Source organism: Diadema antillarum, unplaced genomic scaffold (genome assembly GCF_040938485.1).
Source record: "Diadema antillarum isolate AM-2024a unplaced genomic scaffold, OU_Dant_1.0 scf00000139, whole genome shotgun sequence".
In the NCBI taxonomy this organism is placed as follows: domain Eukaryota; kingdom Metazoa; phylum Echinodermata; class Echinoidea; order Diadematoida; family Diadematidae; genus Diadema; species Diadema antillarum.
This window is the reverse complement of record NW_027271028.1, coordinates 2,946,348-2,970,664: the sequence shown is the minus strand read 5'-3', so window position 1 is coordinate 2,970,664 and position 24,317 is coordinate 2,946,348. Positions and strand designations below refer to the sequence as shown.

At 40.1% G+C, this 24,317-nt stretch overlaps 2 protein-coding genes and 1 long non-coding RNA gene across 4 annotated transcripts in view; 1 reads left to right on the top strand and 2 right to left on the bottom strand.

Moving 5' to 3' along the window:
- Positions 1–3,946, bottom strand: LOC139721138 (protein ABHD8-like). The gene is made up of 4 exons (XM_071632469.1): positions 3,177–3,946; positions 2,295–2,465; positions 1,704–1,914; positions 1–234 (listed from the first exon to the last, which is right to left on the bottom strand). The coding sequence occupies exons 1-4, from the start codon at positions 3,944–3,946 to the stop codon at positions 1–3; spliced, it is 1,386 nt and encodes a 461-aa protein (XP_071488570.1).
- A 5,769-nt stretch (positions 3,947–9,715) lies between these two features.
- On the top strand, positions 9,716–11,954 carry LOC139721182 (uncharacterized). The gene is made up of 3 exons (XR_011710217.1): positions 9,716–9,853; positions 10,436–10,602; positions 11,751–11,954. It is a non-coding gene; the product is annotated as an uncharacterized lncRNA (long non-coding RNA).
- Positions 11,955–21,838: 9,884 nt separating this feature from the next.
- Positions 21,839–24,317, bottom strand: part of LOC139721181 (sodium/potassium/calcium exchanger 5-like) — a 49,524-nt gene continuing 47,045 nt past the window's right edge. The window contains exons 8-9 of one of the 2 annotated variants that reach the window (XM_071632508.1): positions 24,207–24,308; positions 21,839–23,449 (exon numbers count right to left, since the gene is read on the bottom strand). In XM_071632508.1, coding sequence (XP_071488609.1) covers positions 23,127–23,449; positions 24,207–24,308 — 425 coding nt within the window. In that variant the 3' untranslated portion in view covers positions 21,839–23,126. The remainder of the gene's footprint in view (positions 23,450–24,206; positions 24,309–24,317) is intronic. The other variant, XM_071632509.1, reaches the window with a different exon arrangement.

Here is a 24,317-nt window from a genome sequence, read left to right as displayed (position 1 = left end):
TCAGGACGTCATGGAGATGTTTGGTACAGTCTTGTGTCTCTGGAGCGGAGACACAGAAATGTTGCCCTCACCCGCGGCCAGCCCCTGATGAGCCCTCCGGTAGGGGACCACTCTCGCGACCGTCATGTCTCGCAGGATGAACGCATGCAGGAGTTCGTTGACCTTGTCTGGCTGCTCCACCATCACCATGTGCCCGGCAGACTCGATGACCTCAAGCTGTGACGCATAGATGGTCTGATGCATTTTAAAGTACGAAGGAGACATAAATTAAATCATGGGCAGGTATACATGTACATGGAACCTCGAGACTGCTGGCCAGATACTACAAAATATTGAACAACTCAGTTTCATTTATCTATGAACTGTCAATCCGTGACAGAGCTACAAAATGGGGGGGGGGGGGGGAGAAACTCTACTTACCCCATGTCTAGCCCTTTATGTGCCATGGTGGAAACCCCCTGTGTGCCACGTTATTCTGAGACATGAAGGTAGTCATGCTTTGAGAAAGAATTCTGTTTTTCAAATTTGTATAACTTCTACAAATTTCTGTTAAGCTTGACATAATATTGAGCAAAGTTAAAGAGGAATGCCAAACTTTGCTTCTATATACAACATATAACAATTCTATTTTCAATTTTTCTGTTGAATTACCAGTTGCTACATTACTGTAAAGGCATGACTTCTGCACATAAAATAGTGACAGAAACTTAGAATGTACACGCAAATCTAGTTGGGAACACCGCTTGATAGTCAATCACCACATAGAATGTAAGCCGTATGTGAGAGGAACAAAAGCGCGAGAAACGCTTTGATTGTACCGCAGGATTAGCGATTTATCGATCGGTTTTGGCGGCTTTGTTTGTTGAGCAGAATATGCGAAGTTGGCACGCCGTCGACTGAGTCGGACGTGCCAACGTGGCACATAAAGAGTTAGGTAAGCTTCTATACGCAGCAAAAAATCAAAGAAACTCAACCCTTTCTGAACCAGGAACTTTGGACAGTGTGTACAATGCTGTGAGGTTTTCTGTGCCAATCTGCACTCTACATTTGTATGTTAAAGCACACAAAGGATCCACAGCATAATTTATATGCCTCATAAGAATTGGACAAAAAGACAAAAGAATTCTAAGTTTTCATGTTCCAATGAAACAAACACACCTGCAAATAAAAGGAGCACTTCCGCACACGATGTCATCGCCTAACAAGACTTTAATTGATATGCACACAAATCTTTCACCGAGTCCCATTTGCAATAGAAATTAAGATTTTGTTAACTTTGATGAAAATTATCGCAAAGTTGTGTTCAAGGCTTCTAATGCCATCTTCTCATGCTTGAATAATGCTAACATGTTTTCAACACACAAAGTGGCACTGGCATTATAGATTTCTGGTTTGCATTGAAAATTTGAGCTCTATATTGCTAAAAGTAATGCTCATATTACTTGTACAGTTATTATGGCACAAAATATCACAATGAACAGTCTAGAGCAATTTTGAACCAAAGCTCCCTGTTGCCCTACCACCTCAAAGTATTAACGACTACTATGTACAATCAAGTTACTGACGTTAATGAAAGAGTAACGTGGCCACTTCTCTCTGAACAGGAGACCTCACATAATGTTTAAAACATGATGCATTTTCCTGGTCTTAATATTCAAGGCATAGTGTATGTGTCTATGTAGTTCCCAGTTTGTTGCACACACCTCCTGCATCAGTTCACTCTCCTCCTGTCTCACAAACTCGTCCATGGCGCCGTGGATGATGAGCACCGCCACGGAGAGATCCTCGTGGTAGGCGTTGCCCCCCTCCGGCCAGTGCTGGCCTTGCATCGTGCCGCGCAGGACGTAGGCCGGGATGTCGAAGGCAGTCCGCAGGTCTTCCTGGGTGTGCTTAGAGCCTTTGTGAAAGGCTTGTCTGTCAAATGAATGGATAAACGAATAACTGATGTCATAAATGTTAAAAGGATTTTTACGAGAGTGATCTGCATGCCTGAAACACGATATCAACAATTTCCTACGTGGAGGTAATATGTTTTACTGAATTGAGGAAACAAGCAATACATTCTTTCAATGGCTATTGTGAAACTATGTACAAGTAGGATAGACTTACCAAAAATTGTTACACACCAACTAGGAAACTGCTACATACAAGTTTTTACTTACCATTGTAAATACATGAATGGAAAACACGCTCCCAAGTTGTAATTTACAATGTTGTAATTTACATACAGTATCACATGGAAATACAATTTGTATACTCCTATAGGAAAGAAGGGGAAATCAGAGGTGTGTTACCTGGCAAATCTGCGATTGATGATGGGCTTGATGCACCCGAGGAAGCACGAAGGTAGACAGAACAGATGGCAGGTATCGGGAGACAGTGGGATGGGACCTCCATTGCTGATCAGAACCAGCTTGGTCACTCGCCTGGACCTCTCCCTGGCTATCAGGGTGCAGAAGGACCCTCTGGGGAGGCAAAATATTCTCACATGTCAGCAGCAGAAATGTGTAACAGTACTTACACTCCCCAAACCATAGGTTGGAGCACAAATGGCTTCAGTGTAGCTTAAAATGAGGACTCTTCTGGAATACTGCACAGAATACTTTGTTGCAAAGATAATATCCAGGTTATATTTGAATTTGCACAGTGTTTTTATTCAAAGAATATTTTCAAGTTCCATTGTGAGCTTGACCCAAGATACTGTGATTTACCAGTACATGCAAAGTGACACATCCTCTGGAGATCTTTCTTCACTGATTGGCACAAATGTCTGAAAACTAACTGATAAGTGATATTGAATAGTCCCTATTGTGTCACCATGGCCTTACTGTTGGAATGATACACAATGTTACACCTGAGTGGACTGGCTTATTTGCCTTCACAGCTGTAGGTCAAGTTTGGATGAACTATAATGAAAGCTGATGAAATAGCATGGAAAGTTGCAGAGAGTATGTGCCTTGGCATGTGCAGGGGTAAGGAAGGTATGTGAGCACACAGGCAATGACATATATCCATACATCTCCTTATGTCATCCTGAGGCAGACGTACGTCACTTGATTTGATGAAGCAGCAGAAAATATTTCTAATAGGACTTTATGGGTCAAGTCTTTGTGTTCAGAGTATTACATGCATTTAAGACACAGACACCGTAAGCCACTGTACATGTGACAACTCACCCATATGAATGTCCAATCAAGATGTTCCTCTTCTTTGAATATCGATCAAAGACAGCAAGCATGTCCTTGGACAGTTCCTGGAATGTATAAGCCGAGGCGTCCTTCGGTGCTCGACTGAGCCCGTGCCCTAGCATGTCCGGCACCACCATCTCAAATCCTTTTTGGCGGAAGTATCGGAGCTGGTGGCACCACACGTCCGCACTGCCACCAACCCCGTGCAGGAAGAACAGAACGGTGCCCGGTTCCTCAATGAGGGAGATGAGAGACACCTGGCTTGCCCACTTGGTTCCCTTACTCACAGTAGGATCAGCAACAGAGGAAGCTGTGGTCTTTTCCTTTGTATGCACTCGATGTGTGATGGTGCCAGATGATGCTGAGTTGACGCTTGGTCCAGGTGGACCACAGTCACAGTTGTATCTATTGATATCTACATGATTTTTTCCTGAGATTGACTGGGTCTGGCAAGACGACTCACAGTTGTGGCCATAGGTGTGTTCTAAACATTTTGTGTCCACTGTGATGCTTCCATCACAGAGGCCGGTCCCACTGTCATCATCTTGCGGACCTTGCGATGCGCCACCCTGGGAGGTAGTGTCTGAGCCATGCTTGGCCTTTCCCTCAGGCTGAAGGTGCAGCACGTGCAACCACCTCCCTGGTCGGATCTGGACGATATTCTGCTGGTCAGCGCAGCTGGGCGAGACTGCTCGCCTCCGTCTGTTCATGAAAGAGGTTGCGCCTGTTGAGTGCGGTGCCTCTGGCTGGTTCCTCATTGGCGTAGAGGGAGGAGTTAATATGAATTGCAGACATAATCACCTCATCTGTTCATGATTTCCTGCTGGATGAATATCTCTTAGGTACTTTTTCAAGCAGTTAACCAGGCAATCCATCTAGCAGTTTTAGCACATCTGGGGTCTGCTAATTTCTTCTGAAGATTCTATGTACCATTAGGAGTCCCTGTTGCATGTTGGAGGAAAATATTTGAAAATTGGATCGACTTGCCACTGCTTAGCCATGAAGAAAAAAAGGAGAGAAAATTAGATTTAGATCAGACATCAGGCATTATAAGCTGATGTAGGTTGTAGAAATTAACATGACAATGACCTTTTGCCCGCTTCAATAAGTGTGAGTTGATGTTTATATATCAATCAACAAAATGAAAAGTTCTGTGTGAAAATATGATTTGAATGTGTTTACTTAGAATGTGTAATACCAGTTGGGCTACAAAATTATCAACCCATATCTACTACTGTATGAAAGTGCATCCTAATAGATCCCACGATTTGTATTCAGTTGCTCGTAGCAGGCACCATTAAGCATCTAATTCAGTTCAATCTCCTAAACTATACGACTTACCGTAATTATGGGTAAACTCAGCCCCTCCTAGCGCCCCCATTACAAGGGGCCGAGTTTACCCATAACTATGGTTCTACTTGTGCTTGCGAAAGTACTAACATTAAATTTTAGTGATTATTAGACTACATGAATTTGACTTTTTACGGTTGAACGGTCTAGACCTAAACATCTAGATATTTAGCTATAAGAAACCCCAAAATCTGTAACTACATATGATTATTACCAAGGATTGACCTCCCATGCCAAAATTCGACCACACGCAAGAGCATTTACCTGTACTATAGGTTTTACATGTAGCAGACAGTCAAATTTTGGACAGTGTTGCGGTCGAATCATGGGCAACTTGCTTTACTTAAAAAAATGTTGAAGGGGTTCTTCCTAGCGAGGATTTCTAACCAGTTCAGTTCGGGAAACCCACTCACAAGGGGGGCCCCTCCTTATAAGTAACCCGTCCCCCCTATAAGTAACCCCGTCCCCCTTATAAGTAACCCCCGGGGCACCCCTTATAAGGAGTCTCCACGCTTTTTTGCAATGCAACGCGAAAATAAAAGGACTGCGGCAATTCGCTTGATTATGTCCATAAAGCTTCACAAGTTTCCTAGTTACTCACGAAATTTGAGCAAAATCGGTTTGAGGCATCATATCTAAAATCATGGCTTTAAATGCGATGTCAAACGACCCATGCGAATGCTGAAATGCGAGCGATTACTGGCGTGAGTGTCGCCAGGCGCGGCGGCGCGGCAATGCTTGAGTGCAGACGTGGCGACTGAGTACGTACTCAGTCGCCACGTCTGCACTCAAGCATTGCCGCGCCGCCGCGCCTGGCGACACTCACGCCAGTAATCGCTCGCATTTCAGCATTCGCATGGGTCGTTTGACATCGCATTTAAATCCATGATTTTAGATATGATGCCTCAAACCGATTTTGCTCAAATTTCGTGAGTAACTAGGAAACTTGTGAAGCTTTATGGACATAATCAAGCGAATTGCCGCAGTCCTTTCATTTTCGCGTTGCATTGCAAAAAAGCGTGGAGACTCCTTATAAGGGGTGCCCCGGGGGTTACTTATAAGGGGGACGGGGTTACTTATAAGGGGGACGGGTTACTTATAAGGAGGGGCCCCCCTTGTGAGTGGGTTTCCCGAACTGAGTTGCAGTAGAGTCTACCAGCAGTTATCACCCTCCCTAACCCCGGGGCGCTCCCCACTGATCTCCGTTTGGGCCTGTCGCAGCTACTGTGTGCGGTAAATACTAAATTTACACCCTCAGCCCTCCCCTCCACATGGCCATGCCTCCTGACGTTAGGACATGTATGGACACCCCCCCCCCCCCCCCCCCCCCCATGCCAACGTCAGGGTCTAGTAAATTTAATACTACTCACGCAAGGACTCCTTCGCTTCGGCCTTGCAGTTGCATGTTTCCTGAGATCCGCTTGCTTCGTTGGCGACGCATACAATTGAAGAGGTGCTCACACACAGCTTGCAGATTGCAGAGGTTGCTTCTGAAACCACTGCAGTGCTACTCGTACGATATAGATCGAGGCCCAGCCTGGAACTGCAATTTGCAACTGAGTCTGAAAGGCACGGTACTAGGAGCTGTAAGGATTATCTCTTCAAGTATCGAGGTGCGGATCCATTTCCCACAAGAGTTAGAGATATTCATTACCTACTCGTAAAAAATGTATATAGTAATATAACTAAACTATCTAAATAAAGGCATAACAAGTTAGACCTTCTTTGCCTCAATGTCTTTGACGCGCGACGAGCAGCTATGTATGGGAGATCGAGGAGATCGAGCGAGATGTAGTGTAAGTAGCCAAGGTAATGTTTGAAGCTCGTTCATAATAATGTTCCTTATTCAGAGAATATGTGCAAATAAAATCATCAAAATCATACAATTAGGCTTAGTATTATTAATTTAGATATAAAAACAATATTTTTAATTTATAAAATACCAAATTTTATTTTTCTGAAATTTTTATTTCAGAAATGAATGAGCTTTTAATGCACAATATTGTCTCTTCGCACCGGTCTCTCGGGGAATACCCTGATCGTAATTGTTGTGTACCACCATGATAATACCCACTGCACTTATCTCTCGCATAGCAGATATCAGTGATTTTACCGTGAAATCTCACCTTTTCGTTTTTCACATGTGTGTGTGTTTGACTTCTATGACGTGCGAGTACATAAACGTTTTTAAACAGGGTCAAGTGTGCAATTTATTCCTGCTTCTCTATTTCAAGAACACATTGACTGACGTCCACTGACTCGTGACCGTACTGACAATAATGACATTTGTCACTGGTCAGTGTCAATGAAGAGTGTCGGACCCTCAGACAAGTGTTATGAAGAACGCATGTTCAGTCGGATCGGACCCTACGTCGCGTCACATCGTATGCTTCTCGCAGATCAAGAAAAGATCACAAGAGATTTCAAAGAAACTGGCACTGGAAGTGTTGAGAGTAGACTGGACCACGGCACTAAACAGAACAGGAGAGGAGACTAGAGCGTGGATTGGAGTTCATTGTCTTTTCCCGTGTTGCCTTGCTTGCATCGTTGAGATCAAGAATGTGCTAAGACAGTAACCTAAGTTGCATATGATATGATGAGCCACTTTAATAAACTCTTTGCAATTAGAAATATTTGGGTATTGGTAGAATGGATCTGATTGGCTTCACACACGTCGCGTTGGCTGTGTTGGTGTGTTGTTGGCAGTGGCGTGTTTCCCATCAGGTAAGCAGGCTACAACAGTTTGATTTGATGCCACAGCCACAGGAGTGGAATGAAAGAAAATCATAGAGATTTAGGCTTAAAAGAGCTCCACATAATTTCATTTTTCTATCATTTTTTCTTTTAAAATGCTGAACAATCCGGACTCTCTTTACCCACTGTGGATGGTGGGGAGGGTATTAATGTTACTACTAACATTCATGTAAGTTCAACAAGTCAATTTGACATGTACTTTTCAGGAAAATATGACATTTATTGGAATTTTCTTTAGGCCTAAAACTTTCCACACCCATGGATGTGACATCATGAATTTGTGGACTTCTTATCCATGATACATGGATGCAAAGAAATAAAAAGGGAAGAAAATCCTTTTGAAATGCTTAAGTTACAAATGTATTGTCCGATTTTCCTCAAACTTCACTGATGTGTTTCATTGATATTTCTGCATTTACTGAATCCACATCAGGATGGGGTAAATTTCCCTGTAAACCTTTTCATAGTTTTATTAAACTTTGCACAGGTGATATATTTACCATTTATGCCCATGTTGCTAGCTTACAGAAACCCAGGTCATATCTCCTAGATATCATGTCTGTGAAATGGTTCTTGATCAAAATTGTTTGCTCCATATGTCTTCTCCAAAAACATGTAGGCCATTTGTAGCAACTCTCCAACCCCTCCAACCTGTCTGGACGACTGCAGCGGGAGACGCTTCTATCTCGGTCAAGATGGGCTCTGCAAGATGTGTGTACAGTGTTTGGAAGGCATGGGTCTTGACAAGGTATGTTGAATCTGTTTTGTTGAAGATTGCCTTGAAAATGATGATGTAGGGGCACTCAAAGTGACCATCTCCAAGCAAGATCATATTCAGATTAAATTTTAGAGCAATTCAAAAAATGTTGACTAACCAAGTAGAGTACAAAATCTGGTTTAGTGCCTTTTAATGTTATGCTTTTTTGTGCAGATTGCAAAATGTTAAAGAGAATGTCAGAAATGCTCAAAGTACATGCATTGATATTTAAACCATGATGATGTTCCCTGCGTGTGATTGATGTTGACTTCACCTCCTTTTTTAGAGAGGGAGAAATATTGATTTGCAAATAGATGAGAATTATTTTTGTGTATATTTATTGTTAGTACTTTTTTCTATGTGTGTATACTGAGGGTAGTCTTAATGAGGTGCCAAAATTACTCTCTACACAAGGCACACCCTTTGTAGCAGTGATGGTCAACTCTGCAAGTGAAGTATATTTTAGGAAATAATCTTGCTTCAGAGGAGAATAGGTGCTGCAAACAAAGTGTGACTAGCTGTGATTGCCACATATTCAACTAGTCTGAATATTATTTCCAGAGGTTAGGAGCTGAGTAAATTATGACAAATCCTTGCAGCATTATTGTTGTTTTTTTTATTTGGGGGGGGGGGGGGTGTTTGGAAAACTGATGTTTTCTTTAAAAAGTACAGTCGTACATCGTTAAGATTCACATGATGTGTAATTCAACAATGTACAACCTCTACTATATTATATAAAGACACAGAGTTCATGGATTAACTCAGTTACATCTCATTTGGAAATGCCTGCTGTATGTTACATTGTTTACCTAACATTTCCTGTTAAATTTGTGTCTATTAAATTCAATTATAGCATATTCCTATTGTATGAATGTGCATATTCAACAGAGCAAGTCACTATTCCTTGTTAAAGGACAAGTTCACCTTCATAGACATGTGGGTTGAGTGAATGCAGCAATATTAGTAGAACACATCAATGAGAGTTTGAGGAAAATCGGACAATCCGTTCAAAAGTTATGAATTTTGAAGTTTCTGCTCAGTCACGGCTGGATGAGAAGACTACTATAGCTTCTGATGTCATATGAGTCCAACTATATAAAGAAAGTATAAAGAAAATTCAAGATATTCCCACTTTTCTCACATAATAAAAGAACACTCGACTTCTCTCTTTCAGAAGTCAGGGGAAATGATATTACCCCTAACATAAGTCAGTAACATGTCAAAGAAATGTGCACTTTATTCAAAAAGTCAAGTTTTGTAAAATTCTCTTTTTATTTTCCTTATATTGTTGTACGCATGTGACATCATGCACTGTATTAGTCTTCTCCTCCAGCAGTGATTGCACAGATACTCTAAAAATTCATAACTTTTGAACGGATTGTCGGATTTCCCCCAAACTTTCACTGATGATGTGTTCTACTAATATTGTTGCCCTCACTCGATCCACATGTATATGAAGGTGAACTTGTCCTTTAAGACAGTAAAGGCATGCAAGCTTCAAGATTGCTGATATATACCTTTCACTTTCTAGCAAGAGGATAGCAGAGATTCTTGTATTATTCTTACCAAATTATGGACCAGATGATCTCTAGTTCCCATCAATAAGTGTCTATCCATATCAATCATTCCAGTACTGTGGAGATGGCGAAAACGGGGATGCAGTGTGCGTTCCCTGCCGAGAGGGTCATTACTCAGACAGCAGCATGTACTACAAATGTTTGCCGTGCAGGATCTGCGAAAACACGGAGATAGCACAGGAATGTACGCCCACCACAGACAGAGAATGTGGAGCTTGCCACATGGGGTAAGATTCGCCAGAGTAACGTGGCTTGGTATTTAGGATCATCAGCCGATGCTCAATGGCTATATCATGTATTGGGTTCCCGTAGGTACTGTTGCCTATATGTTACATTCTTTGCGAGCGGTGTGTGCATTATGAAAGATTGAAAGTTATGAAGTTTGACACTTTTGACAAATTGCCTGCAAGAGCGAGATTCACTGGCAAGGTGGCATAGCATGAGATAGTGAAATGGAGTAGTTTCAAATGCTTTTATTAACTCGAATATTTAGAAGTTTATATATGCAATTTTGATCTCACAATGAATTTTTGAACATACATTACTTCAGTCACCACCTAGGTTTATGCAGATGCTGTTATGTACAATATTTCTTCTACAGTTTTTATTTGCAATTCATTCCAGTACTCAGTAGCATACAGTAGATAAGATGTGCAAGCAAATTGACTGGTACGTATATCTTTTTGCAGAGCCCAGTGCAGTTAATGGACATTTCAATAATGTTTGAAACAAATCTATTCTTTTCCTAAAAAAAAAATATTACATGCAAATACACACACACACACACACACACACACACACACACATAGATATTACCGCGACCCACAAAACCCTGACCTGTGCAACCAGAAGTGTGAATGGCTGCACGACCCGAACAGTGAACCGCAGTGCTCAGTTTGGTGGGCCAGTCAACACACACAGACGCAGCATCCAGGACCACCTACCACATCTGACGCATCCATCTCCCCCCTCCCAGGTATTTCAAAGGGTGCGAGTTCATCCCCAAGAGCGGTATTTGTGCTGATGTGGTAGATCCTGTGATGCTGATTTGATTTACTTTGACTATTCATGTTTTGAGAAGTGAAGTTAGAGAAGAAGTTCACCTTCATAGACATGTTGATTGAGAGACTGCAGCAATATCAGTAGAACACATTAGTGAAAGTTTGAGGAAAATCGGACAAACCATTCAAACGTTATGAATTTTAAAGTTTCTGCACAGTCACTGCTGGATGAGAAGGCTACTACAGTGTATGATATCACATGTGTAGAACGATGTAAAGAAAATATAAAGAGAATTCCACAAAATTTCATATTTAGAAAAAAGTCCACATTCCCTCAACTCACTACTGACATATGTTATGGTTAGTATATCTCCCTCTGCCTTCTGAAAGAGAGAAGTTTAGTGCTCTTTTATTACATGAGAAAAGTGAAAATATGTTGAATTTTCTTTATATTTTCTTTATACTGGTATATGCATGAATTGACATCACAAGCTGTAGTAGTCTACACATTTAGCAATGGCGGCGTTGAAACTTCAAAACTTCATAACTTTTCAAAAGATTGTCCGATTTTCCTCAAACTTTCACTGATGTGTTATACTAAAATCGCTGCATTCTCTTGGTCCTTATGTATAAAGTTAATGACGGTGAATCTGTTTTTCAAAATGCAACATGGAGGAGACATTAACCCTTGACCCCCACCCATGGAAGAGACGTGTCATAGCATGACCATTGCAGATCCAAAGCTGTTTATTGCAGTGCATGCTGTTTTTTTTATCACGACGAATATACATCATATGATATCAGATTTGTATTACTTTTGGAGCTGAAATATAGCCGATGATCATGTTTGGTGTATGGTTGAAGAGGAAACCTTTTTGGATAAATGCTGCAAAGAATTTATCCAATGTGTTCAAAGACATACAAATGTATTTGAATTTTGAGACTGATGCTCCAAAACGTAAACACATTTACAATCATGATGTAGTTTGTACCTGGTATTTATAGTACATTTAAGCATAATAATGTGAATATTTCCAGTCAGCTCTGTCTCTTACCTAATGTTTTTTTTTTTTTGTTCTCATTCTTATTTTCAAGACTTTTGAACTTGACTTCTTTTTTACAGGAGGTGTTGCCAAATCTCGCTTAATGATTCTTATCGCAGTGATGGTGGTCATGTTGGTATTGGTGATTGTGGGAGTTTTGTTCGCTGTCTGTATGTTGCGCTCTCCACTGGTAAAGAGGAATACACGACAGAATAATGAAGGTCCAGCCAGGTGATTTCCCTTTGAACTTCTGCTACATTTCCCACATTCTTGTTAGAGGAACAGCACCCAGAATAGAGATAATGTGACCAAAATACTGCTACAAATTTACTGGATATGCTTGTAACATGTCAGGATGGTGTAGAGGTGATCCCAATAGCTTCACTTGTCCATTGATTGTATACAAAATATGAAAAATGCTAATGTTTTTGCAGGGAATTATGTATTGTGCAGTATACACAGAGAAAATAACCTGAGATGAAGTTTTACCAAATATACATAATTGTTTGCACCATGTGAGTTCCATGAAATGACTTAAAAAGGAGATCATTGATACAAACATGAAGAAATATAAGAGTTTTGAGTTTTCAGCAAAACCCAACTGTACAAATTTGAGTTTGCAACATGGTTGCGCCAACTTCTGCAGACCAAGACAGATACTGATGCACAAACTGAAAGATCTTGCATTAATTACAAAAAAGAAGGTAAAATGATTCTGATAGAATTCATCCTCTATAAAAATCCAGAAAAGCAATTAAAGTTTTTATTGCATTTCAAATCATACCATTTTTTATTTGTGTAAAAAATATGTGGGAAATATGATTAAAAAAATATTAAAAAGCCACTCTTGTTTTGGGATGATCTATTCAAAGTTATGACTATACATAATTAGGATAATGTTATAAAGTACTAACTGTGTTCATGAATTTGCATCTGCACAATGTCAGGACTTCTACTCTCTCCACTGTTTTTGTTCATAGATTTTCACGTCTTTTTTTTTTTTTTAGATAAAGGTAGATCTTGTGATCCAACCGAATTCTTCTAAAACATTAGTATGAACTTATATCTCCCCAAACACACTTGATAAGCAATTAATGAAGAGAAAATTATGTTTTCCAGAAATTGAAGAGTTATGTGGATATTGTATACATTTCTTAAAGGAAGATGGTTCAGCCATGATGTCAAAAAATTGTCAGTGTCTGAGGGCATTATGAGGATTCTTTAAATTGAAAGAAAACATCTCTCTTGACAGAATTGTTAAATTTTATCCAAATTTTCACTATCAGTCTCTCAGTATGTACAGTCTGTATACAATGAATACATGTAATATCACAGGATTGTGACCTTTTAGCGCGTGTGTCTGGAATCAAGGTTGTGTGATGATGAGTCACATAATTGCATATGATGCACTTTCTTCCTCTCTGTTTATCAGCAGCTCACCTACAGGTGAAGGGCAAGAACAGGAGATGGATCGCTTGTTGCCACATCAGGAACAGAATGAAGCATCAAGAGTCGAAAACAAACTTCACCAAAATGGATCAATCATGACTTCTCAGCAAGATGATGATACTAATAGTGATGATGACTCCTCAGAAGATGCACATGACAGGTCGGCGGAAGGCACATCACTAGAAGGAAGTGCACGCTACGACGACGAAACCAACGGACTACTGGTAGCTGCCGGATGCAGTAGTGCATGTGGAAAGACAGAAGAGAGAGCAGTTAGAGCTCCTGCTACCCTAGGAGAGCAGATTGAGGAGGCCGGAGACATGGGAAGAGAAGAGATGCAAGTAGACGCGAGAGTCAGAAATGATGTCATCAGTGGTGGTGGAGAGATTGAGTGGAAGAAAGACAAAGATTTTCCTGCTGGGGCTCCGTTCCATGGAAAGCAAAACATGGAGGAAGGGGAAGAGGAGAAAGGAGAGGAGGAGAAGGGAGAGGAAGAGAAGAAAGGTGAGGGAGAGGAGAGGGATGGAGAGAAGGAGGAGAAAGATGAGGAAGAGGAGGAGATGGAAAAAGAAGAGGAGCAGGAAAAAGAAGAGGAGCAGGAGGAGGAGAATGAAAGGAAGGACGAGAAAGAAGAGAAACAGGAGAAAAAGGAGGAGAAAGGTGAGGAAGAGGAGGAGAGGGAGGAAGAGCAGAAGGAGGAAAAAGAAGAGGATGTGAATGAGGAGAATGATGTAAAGGATGAAAAAGATGAGGAAGAGGAGGGGAAGGAGGTGGCAGGAGAACATTTAAAGGCTCCTGAAGTAAATGGTACATGCACATGTAGTTCAAAAGGTAGGAAAAGTGGGGAATCTGAGATGTCAACTCCCAGTGAAGGTACACATACCAATATTTCAATGACTTCAGAGACGCCGAACCAACTTTTCCCTAATGCCACAACAATTAATATCGGGACTCTTGTCCTTGGTAACCAGCACAATTATCGTGAGGTGCCAAGTGCTGATTGGACGCTAGAAAGTGGGTAGATTATATATACATGTATATATACATGCATATAATTATATTTTTTTTGGGGGGGGGGGTGGGGGTGGTGTAGAGAGATGATTTTGTTCTCTGCAAAGAAGTAATGTCCTCTCTATGAATCGGGTTGATTTAAAGGAATATGTGTGGTAGTTTAGATGGCATGGATTGACGATATACTAGGCTTTGTTTGATATATGGAGAATATGCAGAAACTTTATATAATGCATATTATTTATATGTCTCCCTGCAAACTGTTCAATCTATTTCTTTACCTATAGTGATTAGAATATCTTTAAAATAATGTTTCGTTCTGCAAGCCTTGGAATTATGGTGCTCTTTCTTTCTTTCTTTTTTTTACTCATTTGATATGATATGGATCTGTTGATATAGAAACGTAATGTATGTTTATATGGTTAAGGAACCTATGACTGTGGTTTGGGTTTCAGTTTTCAAAGTAAAAAAATCATGGTTATAGCATGATGAAATGTCATGTTTGTGCACAGTGGGTTACCATTATGACAAGGGATGCTCTTTCCTTATGGTATTTGTGTCAAGTTTGTGTGCACTGTAATGCACTATAATGGCATGGTAAATTTCTGCACATTGCTTGTCATCTCACAATTTCAATGTTAATGGGAATAGTTATCATATGTAGTAAATAATGTTCTACGCAATAGATATCATGCGTGGTTGTATGCATTGTTACTGACTATACTGTATGTCCCCCCCCCCCCAAAAAAAAAGGAAAAAAAAAGAAAAAAGGGAATAGAAATTACAATTGGACTTCCGCAATGGTAACTTTAACAATAGTGATCACTTCAAATTTTTTGTTCATTTGTTTGTTCATTTTCCATCTGAGAAGATGGCTGGATAGCCCATATTCAGCTATGCTAAGCTGGTTTTTCATGGGGTCCAGTTGGATGTGAGGCGGAACCACTTCACCGGGTTAAACACCCTGCACCTGCGATGAATGAATGAAGCTGGATCTTTTACGTGCATGAGATGTGACTCTCTCACACACGGGACCTCCATTTTATGTCCTATCCGAGGGACAGAGTGTTTTGCCTCTTGCTAGAGGGGACGGTATGATTACACACAACATTGCTCAGTCCAGACTTGGGTTCAAACCCGGGTCGCTTGGGTCGGAGGCAGACACGCTACCGACTGAGTCAACTCACTGCCCATAATCCAATTGCAATTTCAAAGTATGAAACTATAAGTTATTACCTACATCTTACAGAAAACCCATCCGATTTGCTTCAGTGGTCAAAGAGAAATGAGGATCTTTGTTGAGCATGACAGGAATCCATTCCCTCCAAGTTTTGTCCATTCACATTTCCAAGAGCAAGTGCTGAACTTGGAAGAAACAGACCCATGAAATGCTTTACAACGATCCATATTTCTCTGTGACCACTTAACCAATTTGAATTGGGTTTTCTATAAGATTTAGGTTAAAGTATAGTTTAAATCCCTGAAATAGCATTAAGATTATTCAATCATTTTGAACATTATCAATGCGGAAATCCGATTGTACTATTTTTGATGAACATACTGTATGTACAATGTATAATGTATAAATGTGTATTTTCTTTTATGCACTCTGAAAGTATAATTGATTTGAACTTTCTAGCTCAGAGTGATGCTTTCAGAAGTGCTTCCAGCAATATCGAAATGTATCCCATTAAAGATATCGAATGATGTCTGTTCGTCTTTTCTTTAAAAATCAACAGTACTAATATTCTTATGTTTTGTAAGTTTTTGTCCAGCATTGTCCGTGTGATTTTGTATACGCGTACAGATATTTACAGCTGATAGCCTATATCTATTTAATATTTTTAATTGTTCGTATCTTATCTCTTTAAAAAGAGAGATACAGGTCTTTCATTTCAAAGATTTATGCAAGCCAACTTCGGTGGCATAGACGAAGTAACAACTAACAGGTTCTGCACAGTACTCCACTGCTTTAAACCTGTAGAAATCATTCTTGTTGCTTATTGTACATGACTCGGGGATTGTATTCATTCATCATTTGCACTATTTAGGGACCCACATCCCTGTATGTATGATATTATGCACATAGATAATATTGTATATATTTTTGGGTGATTTATACATATGGCATCTTTTCATTGTGATTGTCTGCAATGTCATGTCTGATGAAATATATGCCTAATATGCAGAATATTTTTGTATTTGAAACGGAGAGCCACGACCATGAATACGTGAAAGACTTGTACATTCAGCTTCCAAACATTTTTGTTAACTTGAGTTTATTTTGTTCCTGTAGGAACTGTATCAAACTGAAATGACCAATGGAAGAGTGTGGAACAGAAATCTTGAATGTTGAATTTGTCGACTGTCAATGTGAATAAACGAATAAGTGTTATCATATCCTCATATCATAACACGCTCAAGGTCAAGAAAATTTGCTTGTCGGTGTCACGCTGTGGTGTCATTATAATGAAACTACTGTATAGAAGCGTGCAGCATTTTGGGTTTATGTGGATTGGTAGGCATGGTGGAGGACCATCTTCACATACACAGCCTGCCAGAAATCTATTTTTATCGTCAGATATACAATGTGTTACACGGTTGTGATGGGTTGTCATACAGAGTAAAGTGATAAACTGGAGTCTTTTGTGACTGCGGGCATTTAAAGGGAACCCAAACGCCCGTGTCAAGTAACGTTGAGTGCAAAGCTGCCAACATCTTGACGATTCGATTAAATTTAAATAAAGCGGCAAATGAGCTATAGAAGATATTTCTTTTATAAATGGTCACAAGAGGGTGAAAATCGAATTAAAAAAAAAAAATCTGTATGGATTGTACGTTTATAGGCCCTGTAACGCAAAATTTTGTAGATTCCACATTTCTTATTATTGAGGCAATCTCCTCTCGGGAGTCGAGATATTTCCCACAATTTTCGTTATGAAGGTACATACCTGTTCCCTCAAACAGTTTTGATCTTTCGGATATTTAAACGTGTGTGTGTGTGTGTGTGTGTGTGTGTGTTTGTGTTGGTCGTGCATGTGCGCGCGAGTGTTAATAATGAACTAACGCATGTGTCTGTGTGTGAACGAAAATTTTACTCGTGTGTGTGTTCGTGTTTGAAAATCCCCAATTTAAAATTACCATGGTATCTGAGAAAAGATTTCTCCTGTAGAAACAACATTCACATGACAGTAAGGAATCAAGAAGAATCATGAATACACTAAACAGATCAAGGGAAAGAAAGAAAGAGAGAAAAAATAAAAAAGTAGAATAATTTAGGGCCCACAAAAGAAATAAGACGAAGCGTTGTTATGTTTTCAGCTTCCTCGAACCCCGTGCTTTTCTTTCTCTGGCGCTTTGGTTCACGATGATACATGATGTGGTTTGTTTAACCCAGGGTAGCCTCCTCAGTAGTTTCATGGCAACCCCCGAAGAATATGCTTTCCATCATTAATCCCAGCGTTGTCGAGTTCTTATTCTAACAAATTGTTCGGGGGGGGGGGGGGGGGGGGTCGTTATTTCGAAGATTTGTCAGTACGAAAATGAAACTTAGGATGTTAGTTCTTAATCGATCTCATTTCGTTTTCAGATTGACGAACCGTCGGAATAACGAATCTTATTTCATTTTTCGGATCAACGAATCTTCCCACTATTTTAACGAACAGTCGAAATAATGATGATAATGATGATGATGATCATTAATGATAATGATGATAATAATGATAATTGTTATTATTATTATAACTGTCAATATTATTGTTATTATTATTATTATTATTATTATTATTATTATTATTATTATTATCATTATTATTGTTATCATCATCATCATCATATCTTGTTTTATCCGGGGCATCCTCTTCAGTGTTTCCACTGCTCTACCAGAGGACCCTGCCATTATCATTACCCTGGCATTGCCAGGTACCCAATGGGCCATTTATACACCTGGGTCGAGAGGGACATGGTGGGTAAAACATCTTGTCCAAGAATGTAAGCACTGGGTGGAATTGAACTCTGGCCCTTTGATTGGGAGTCGGGAGTCGTATCCACTATGCCACAGCGCCCCCACATAATAACACCCCCACGAAATAATGAACTGTCACCCGATTAGGGAAGGGAGTTGTGACGTCAGTGTCCTGTGAAAGCCAGGGTAAACATAATACGTCTACCATGGCTGGTGTCTACGTTCAGGGCCGGCGCAGTGTTTTCAAAAGTGTGGGGGCCCACTTCCGGGTTTCATGAGCTAACAAGCAAAAAAAACAAAAACAAACAAGCAAAAAAAAAAACAAAAACAAACAAGCAAAAAAAAACAAAAACAAACAAGCAAAAAAAAACAAAAACAAACAAGCAAAAAAAAAACAAACAAGCAAAAAACAAAAACAAACAAGCAAAAAACAAAAACAAACAAGCAAAAAAAACAAAAACAAACAAGCAAAAAAACAAAAACAAACAAGCAAAAAAAAAAAAGTCCGCAGCTCTTTCTCTTCCCTTCATTTCCGGGTGTTTTCACCTGACAAGCAAAAAATAAGGTCTTCAGAGAAAAAAAAACATAACCGTTCCGCCGCCATACTTCAAGATCTCTCTATTTCTATTTTAGTGCCACTTACGTACTTCCGGGTTAAAAAAAGTGTGGGGGCCCAAAGTGATGACACCTTATGTATTCCTTTGTATGGTGCCCAAAAAGTGTGGGGGGCCCGAGCCCCCACGGCCCCCACGGCTGCGCCGGCCATGACGCTCACATTCACACTGACAGAGAGAAGCGGAAATAACACAGTCGTGAGGCGATTTGCGAGAATTGATCAAAATGTCTATATTTCCCTCCCAGCTAAAAACATAGCCTGTAATCCACCAAAGCAGCAAGCAATAAATTACAACCCACCAACTAGAAAAAGGCAATAGAATCATAAAAATATAAAGTATATGATTAATAATATTATCATAATTATATCATTATACACTGAATCAACAAAATTGCAACTCGGACACGGGTTAGACAGATACTCAAAAGACATATACATAATAAAAAACTTGAGAATTATGATTGAAATCCAGACTGGAGCATAGAAATATAAACATCTATATAACATTACAGTTGACTGTGGCTTGTTTTCAGCTCTTGAACGGGGCAAAATTGACGATTGAGTTGTGTTTACGACTGGGCAAGATGTTGACAGTACTCCTACATTGGCCTTCAATGTGGGATTACGATAAACCGAGATATGCACAAGAAAAAGATCCAAGCCACTTTCATCAAACTCTCCACTCAGAATTATAGTATTCCTTCCTTTCTTCACTTCCGGGTTGCGGAATCACTGCTCAGCACAAAATAATAAGAAAAGAACAAACCTTTAGAAGATGGATATCATTCTCAATGCAACTACATGTACCATGCAAAGTTTGAACACTTGTAACTTTATCCCAGTCGTGACAGCGCAATTCCTGGTAGTAGATAGTGCCTTCATATTATCATTATTTCGACTGATCTATCAGGTTACACTGCATCATCAGTAAGAGGTAGTCTTGCAACGCAAGTTTGTGAAAATGTGAAAATTCTGAGTTTGTCTTCCTGAAGTCCAGTTTTAAGTTTCACACAATAAGAAGGGAATGATGTCATTGTGAATGCTATATAGCATTCAGTTTTCACATTCATCTGTGTTCTTCGTTTTCACACATCAGAATTTGTCAAGCAATGATAACAGTGGGCGAAATTCGAATTGATGAAAGGATGCATTTCATGACTGTTGTTAGGCCTTACATCCTAAAGCAAAATTTCACCCCAATGTTCAAGGTGACTTTGACAGCAGGGACAGCTAACTACACAGAATATTGCAGAGTTTTGCTGAAATTATACTTAAAAAATATGAAACAGTTTTGGAACTCTCATACTGAGTGTTACGTGTTCTGGGAAAGAGTATTATTAACACAACCATATAAATTATATGCAGCTTTGTTTGTGTAATTTCACGTGGGGTATTTGAAGTACATGGGCACTGACTGGTGTTCACTGACAGAATCAGGCATATACTACGCCTGTATAAGCTGTGATTTTTGCGTGCATATATTTTCGCGAATTAGGAGGTCATGGACATTTTTGCGAGATGTTGTTCTTGCGATTTTGACATCGACGCTATCATAAGTGCAAGGATGCCTGTCAGTTCGAGATATTTTCATGTGTTGTTGAATTCGCGGTCCAACAGTGATTCTCGAAATACGCGAAAAACCCTCGCGAAAATAACAGCTTATAATGCACAGTCATTTGTCGTGGTCATGTCGGCCCATCAGATCGAACTGCATCGACACTGACCATGATTGTCCTTGCTTTTGTCCCCATTGTAACATAGAGCAGTGTGGATATGATCACGTACCTGATATAGAGTACATTGGCAAGAACTGGACCACTACATTCCCAAAGTGATGTTGATGTCTGATATAACAAAATAAGATACTGATTAACGCAGAATCTGACGAATACTTCGAAATAGCAAATGTTTGATATTAACCAATCAGCCAGCAAATCGGCGCCGCTGAGGTATTCTCTATCATAGAACTTCTTACGCACAGGACAAAGTGGATCGGTGAGAATTGGATGCTTGAGTGTAATTTTGGAACTGTTTGCGAGTAGGTTTTACTCTATTTCCAAAGTTAAACGAGAGCATCCAAACGTCACTAATCCATGAAATAGAATCATTCGTTTTATAAAACGTGTCCGTGAATGATCAGTTTATGAATTTCAACCTTTTTCCCCATTATGCACTCGCTACACCAACAATACTAAATACAAGGCTTGAGCCACGCATTCGGATTTTACCGGACGCATGACCATGACCAATCAGATCGCATAGATGAAACTCATTTTATAAAGTGGGTTAATGTCACTGTTCTCTGTGGGAGGTATCTGGATTATTTCATAGGCCGACCCGAATCGCTCTGAAGCCACCGCGCCGCCATCTTACCACGCACGTTGCCCATGATGTATAACTTTTGCGTACGGAGCTCATCACCAAGATTGTGGTGACGATCGTGGAAAATGCGTGCAAGTCCCACCAGTGTGCCTGGTAAGATTACAGTGCGGCGGCCTAAGTTGTTAGCACAGGGTCGATTAATCATGAGATATCCAGATATTAAACCCTTTTAGAGATAAGATGCTAGTCTATATCGGCGTCTTAAAAATCTTACTCTTTTATTGTAAAATCATCTCAAGACCTTCCTTCGCAGTGCGAAGTGGGAATTATTTCATTTTGACATTTACATTAATTAAGTCCATCTTCTATACTAATAACAATGCTAAATCGACTATAACAACACCGAACCCCACGTACAAAGCACCATAATTTTCTAGTAGGCTTAATACATATCCTTCTTTTCGACATGTAACTTTGCAATGTCTATTGAGAGACTTACTACCAACATTAGGGCCGACATGGAGTGTAGGCAAGTTTACGCTATAATAAATATGCGTGACCCAAATATCCTCATCAAAGAAATGTTGCGAGATATCTAAATTTCATTATTTTTCCACAGAAAAAAAAAAAACACCAATGGCAACTGTAACACGAATTCGCTTTCGTGAACAGTGAATTGCTAGCACTTGTAGAACCTATAGACCCGAGGCAACAGAGGAATTTTTAGCACCATTATTCATCATCCCTCGACCAAACTTCATTCATTTGCCACACAGGTACATGCTGTCGGACTCGTCCAAGAGAATCACATTGTGGTTATTTGTTTGAAAATCACGATACTACACTCCTCATGAACTACTGAGTAGGACGATATGCTTACTGATTCATGAATATTCACAAGGGGAGGGGGGCGGAAAGATGTAATGTGAATTTGCAAAATCTGTAGATTCTTTTCAAAAAGATGTGCGTCTCTCTATCATTGTGTAGTCTTTATCAAAGTCGTTATTGGCTTATCGTAATGGCAAATAACACAAGTATTCATGTGGTTGGACATATTATTGCGATGTTTGCCGGCTTTAAATCGTGCGTTGCAAAATAATGAAAAGACTCAAATTCAAAGTGAAAACAATTACGTCGTTGGACCTGGAGATATTATATTCGCTATACCCATCGCTTTCTCAAGAGAATGTATAGAAATTTTGTCTCTGTTTTTTTTTTCTCATCTACAATGCGTGACGATTATCAAAACCTTGGAGGCGCACTTGGATTTTGCAAGTCGTCAATCAGCGATTCTATGAAAGTACATGTAAAAACATAAATATGGTGACTACAGCATTTCGAAGTGCATGCACCAAAGAAGTTTATTTTGGTACATCGAGCTAGCCGTGGATACAATCTCTCACACTGAATTCTCGCTACAGATGTATTGTAGGTAAATTTGTGCGCAAGACAGTGGTGCCGACAAGGGGGCATTTCATGAAGCATTTTGTCCGACAAAGTTGTCGGACAAATTTTGCTCTCAGCCAATCAGATGCAAGGATTTCAGTTGCTTGTAACAGTTTGTCAGAAAAATATCCGACCAAACTGCTTCATGAAATGCTCCCTGGGCCCTGTTTCATAAAGCTGTTCGTAAAGTTACGCATGACTTTACGAACGACTGGAATATGAAGTGCCAATATGTGTGCACATTTTTTTTCCTTTCGTTTTAACAAAGTACGACAGTATGCCAATATTTCATCTACACTGGAGTAAAAATACACTTAAAAAACAACAACAACGTGTGTTAACATGTAAAAATAATTGCTATCATATGCAAATTTCATTTTACCTAATGAAATTAGCAATGACTGTAGGAAACCCACTTGCATTGCTATATTTAAGTCGTTCGTAAAGTTAACTTTACGAACAGCTTTATGAAACAGGGCCCTGCCGCATAGTATTGTTACGGGTCTTTGAAGAGACCAGGTCGGGAGCGCGGATAGAGTCTGGCTGCAAAATACAAGAAACAAACACACATCGGACGTGACGAAGGGACCATGGCGCTTGAGGAGATACGTATAATCTATTGTTCACGTGGCACCATCGTCTATGTTGTTAACAACGTGGCAGCGTCAGCCCAGGTATGATAATGTTCATCTCGAAGAGTATCGACAAGATGACGAACGCGGCGTAGGCCACGAGAAACACAACGCCCAGCGTCTTGCCGAGCTTAAATCGACACACGCTGATGAGGAAGAAGGCGATGATGACGTTGGTTAGAAGGAGCATGGCGATGATGGGGATGGCTCCGCTGTAGATCGGCACCGTGGACCCCCTGTCGATGAACACGGTTTGGATGAACCACGGAAGACCGAGTCCTATCAGGATGTCGAACAGGTTGCTGCCTAGCGAGTGCGAGATGGCCATGTCTCCAGCGCCTGCAGCGGTACGAGAAGATAAATTAAGATAATTTTCGGGGTGGGCCAAGACCGATAAGACTTTATGTAGTAAAGAAAGATAGCTATATAAAAACACCCGGGAAATATACAAGGTACAATTTTGCCATTCTCTATATATTTAAACGAACCCGAACTTGACAACAGTACTGTACAATACAACAATATATCGCATTCTTCTTCTTGAAAACTCAAACCTACTAATGATCTTTTCTGCAAAGGTATATATTGGAAATATCGAGAATAGATCCCCATTATGTTTGTAAAGATGTGTAAAATACAAGTCAGTTGTTTTCATATTTTGATATGCCCCCATTAAAAAAAAAAATGATATGTTTCACTTCACTGTTTCCCGAAATTGCAACTGTATGAAAACTCAGGGTCGCTAACGGCACACACTTAAAATGCCTTCTTTTTTTTAATTTTTGTGAAAATTTTGAACAAATATTCTCTTTCGAAATCTTAAAAAAATAGACACTTTGTGGGTGAATTATGCGGAGAGATCAGATCTGCTCATCATAGTGTAGGTTTTGTGTGTGTGTGTGTGTGTGTGTGTGTGTGTGTGTGTGTGTGTGTGTGTGTCTTTTAATTGGCATTCCCTACCCTTTGCTAATGAACTCTTCCTGAATTCATTTTTGTATCTTTCTTTTTCTGCGGTCCCATGACTCGGCAAGGGATAGGCAATTTCATTAGCAGGGGGAAGAACCTCTCACCAAGAAGCATCTACAGCTATACTCACCTTCCCGAGCTACGGAGATGCTCATAAGAGTGTCGGGCGTGCTGGCCCCCGCAGCTAGCAGCGTCAGCCCCATGACCTCGTCTGGAATGTCTAACGTTACGCCTGGTGGAT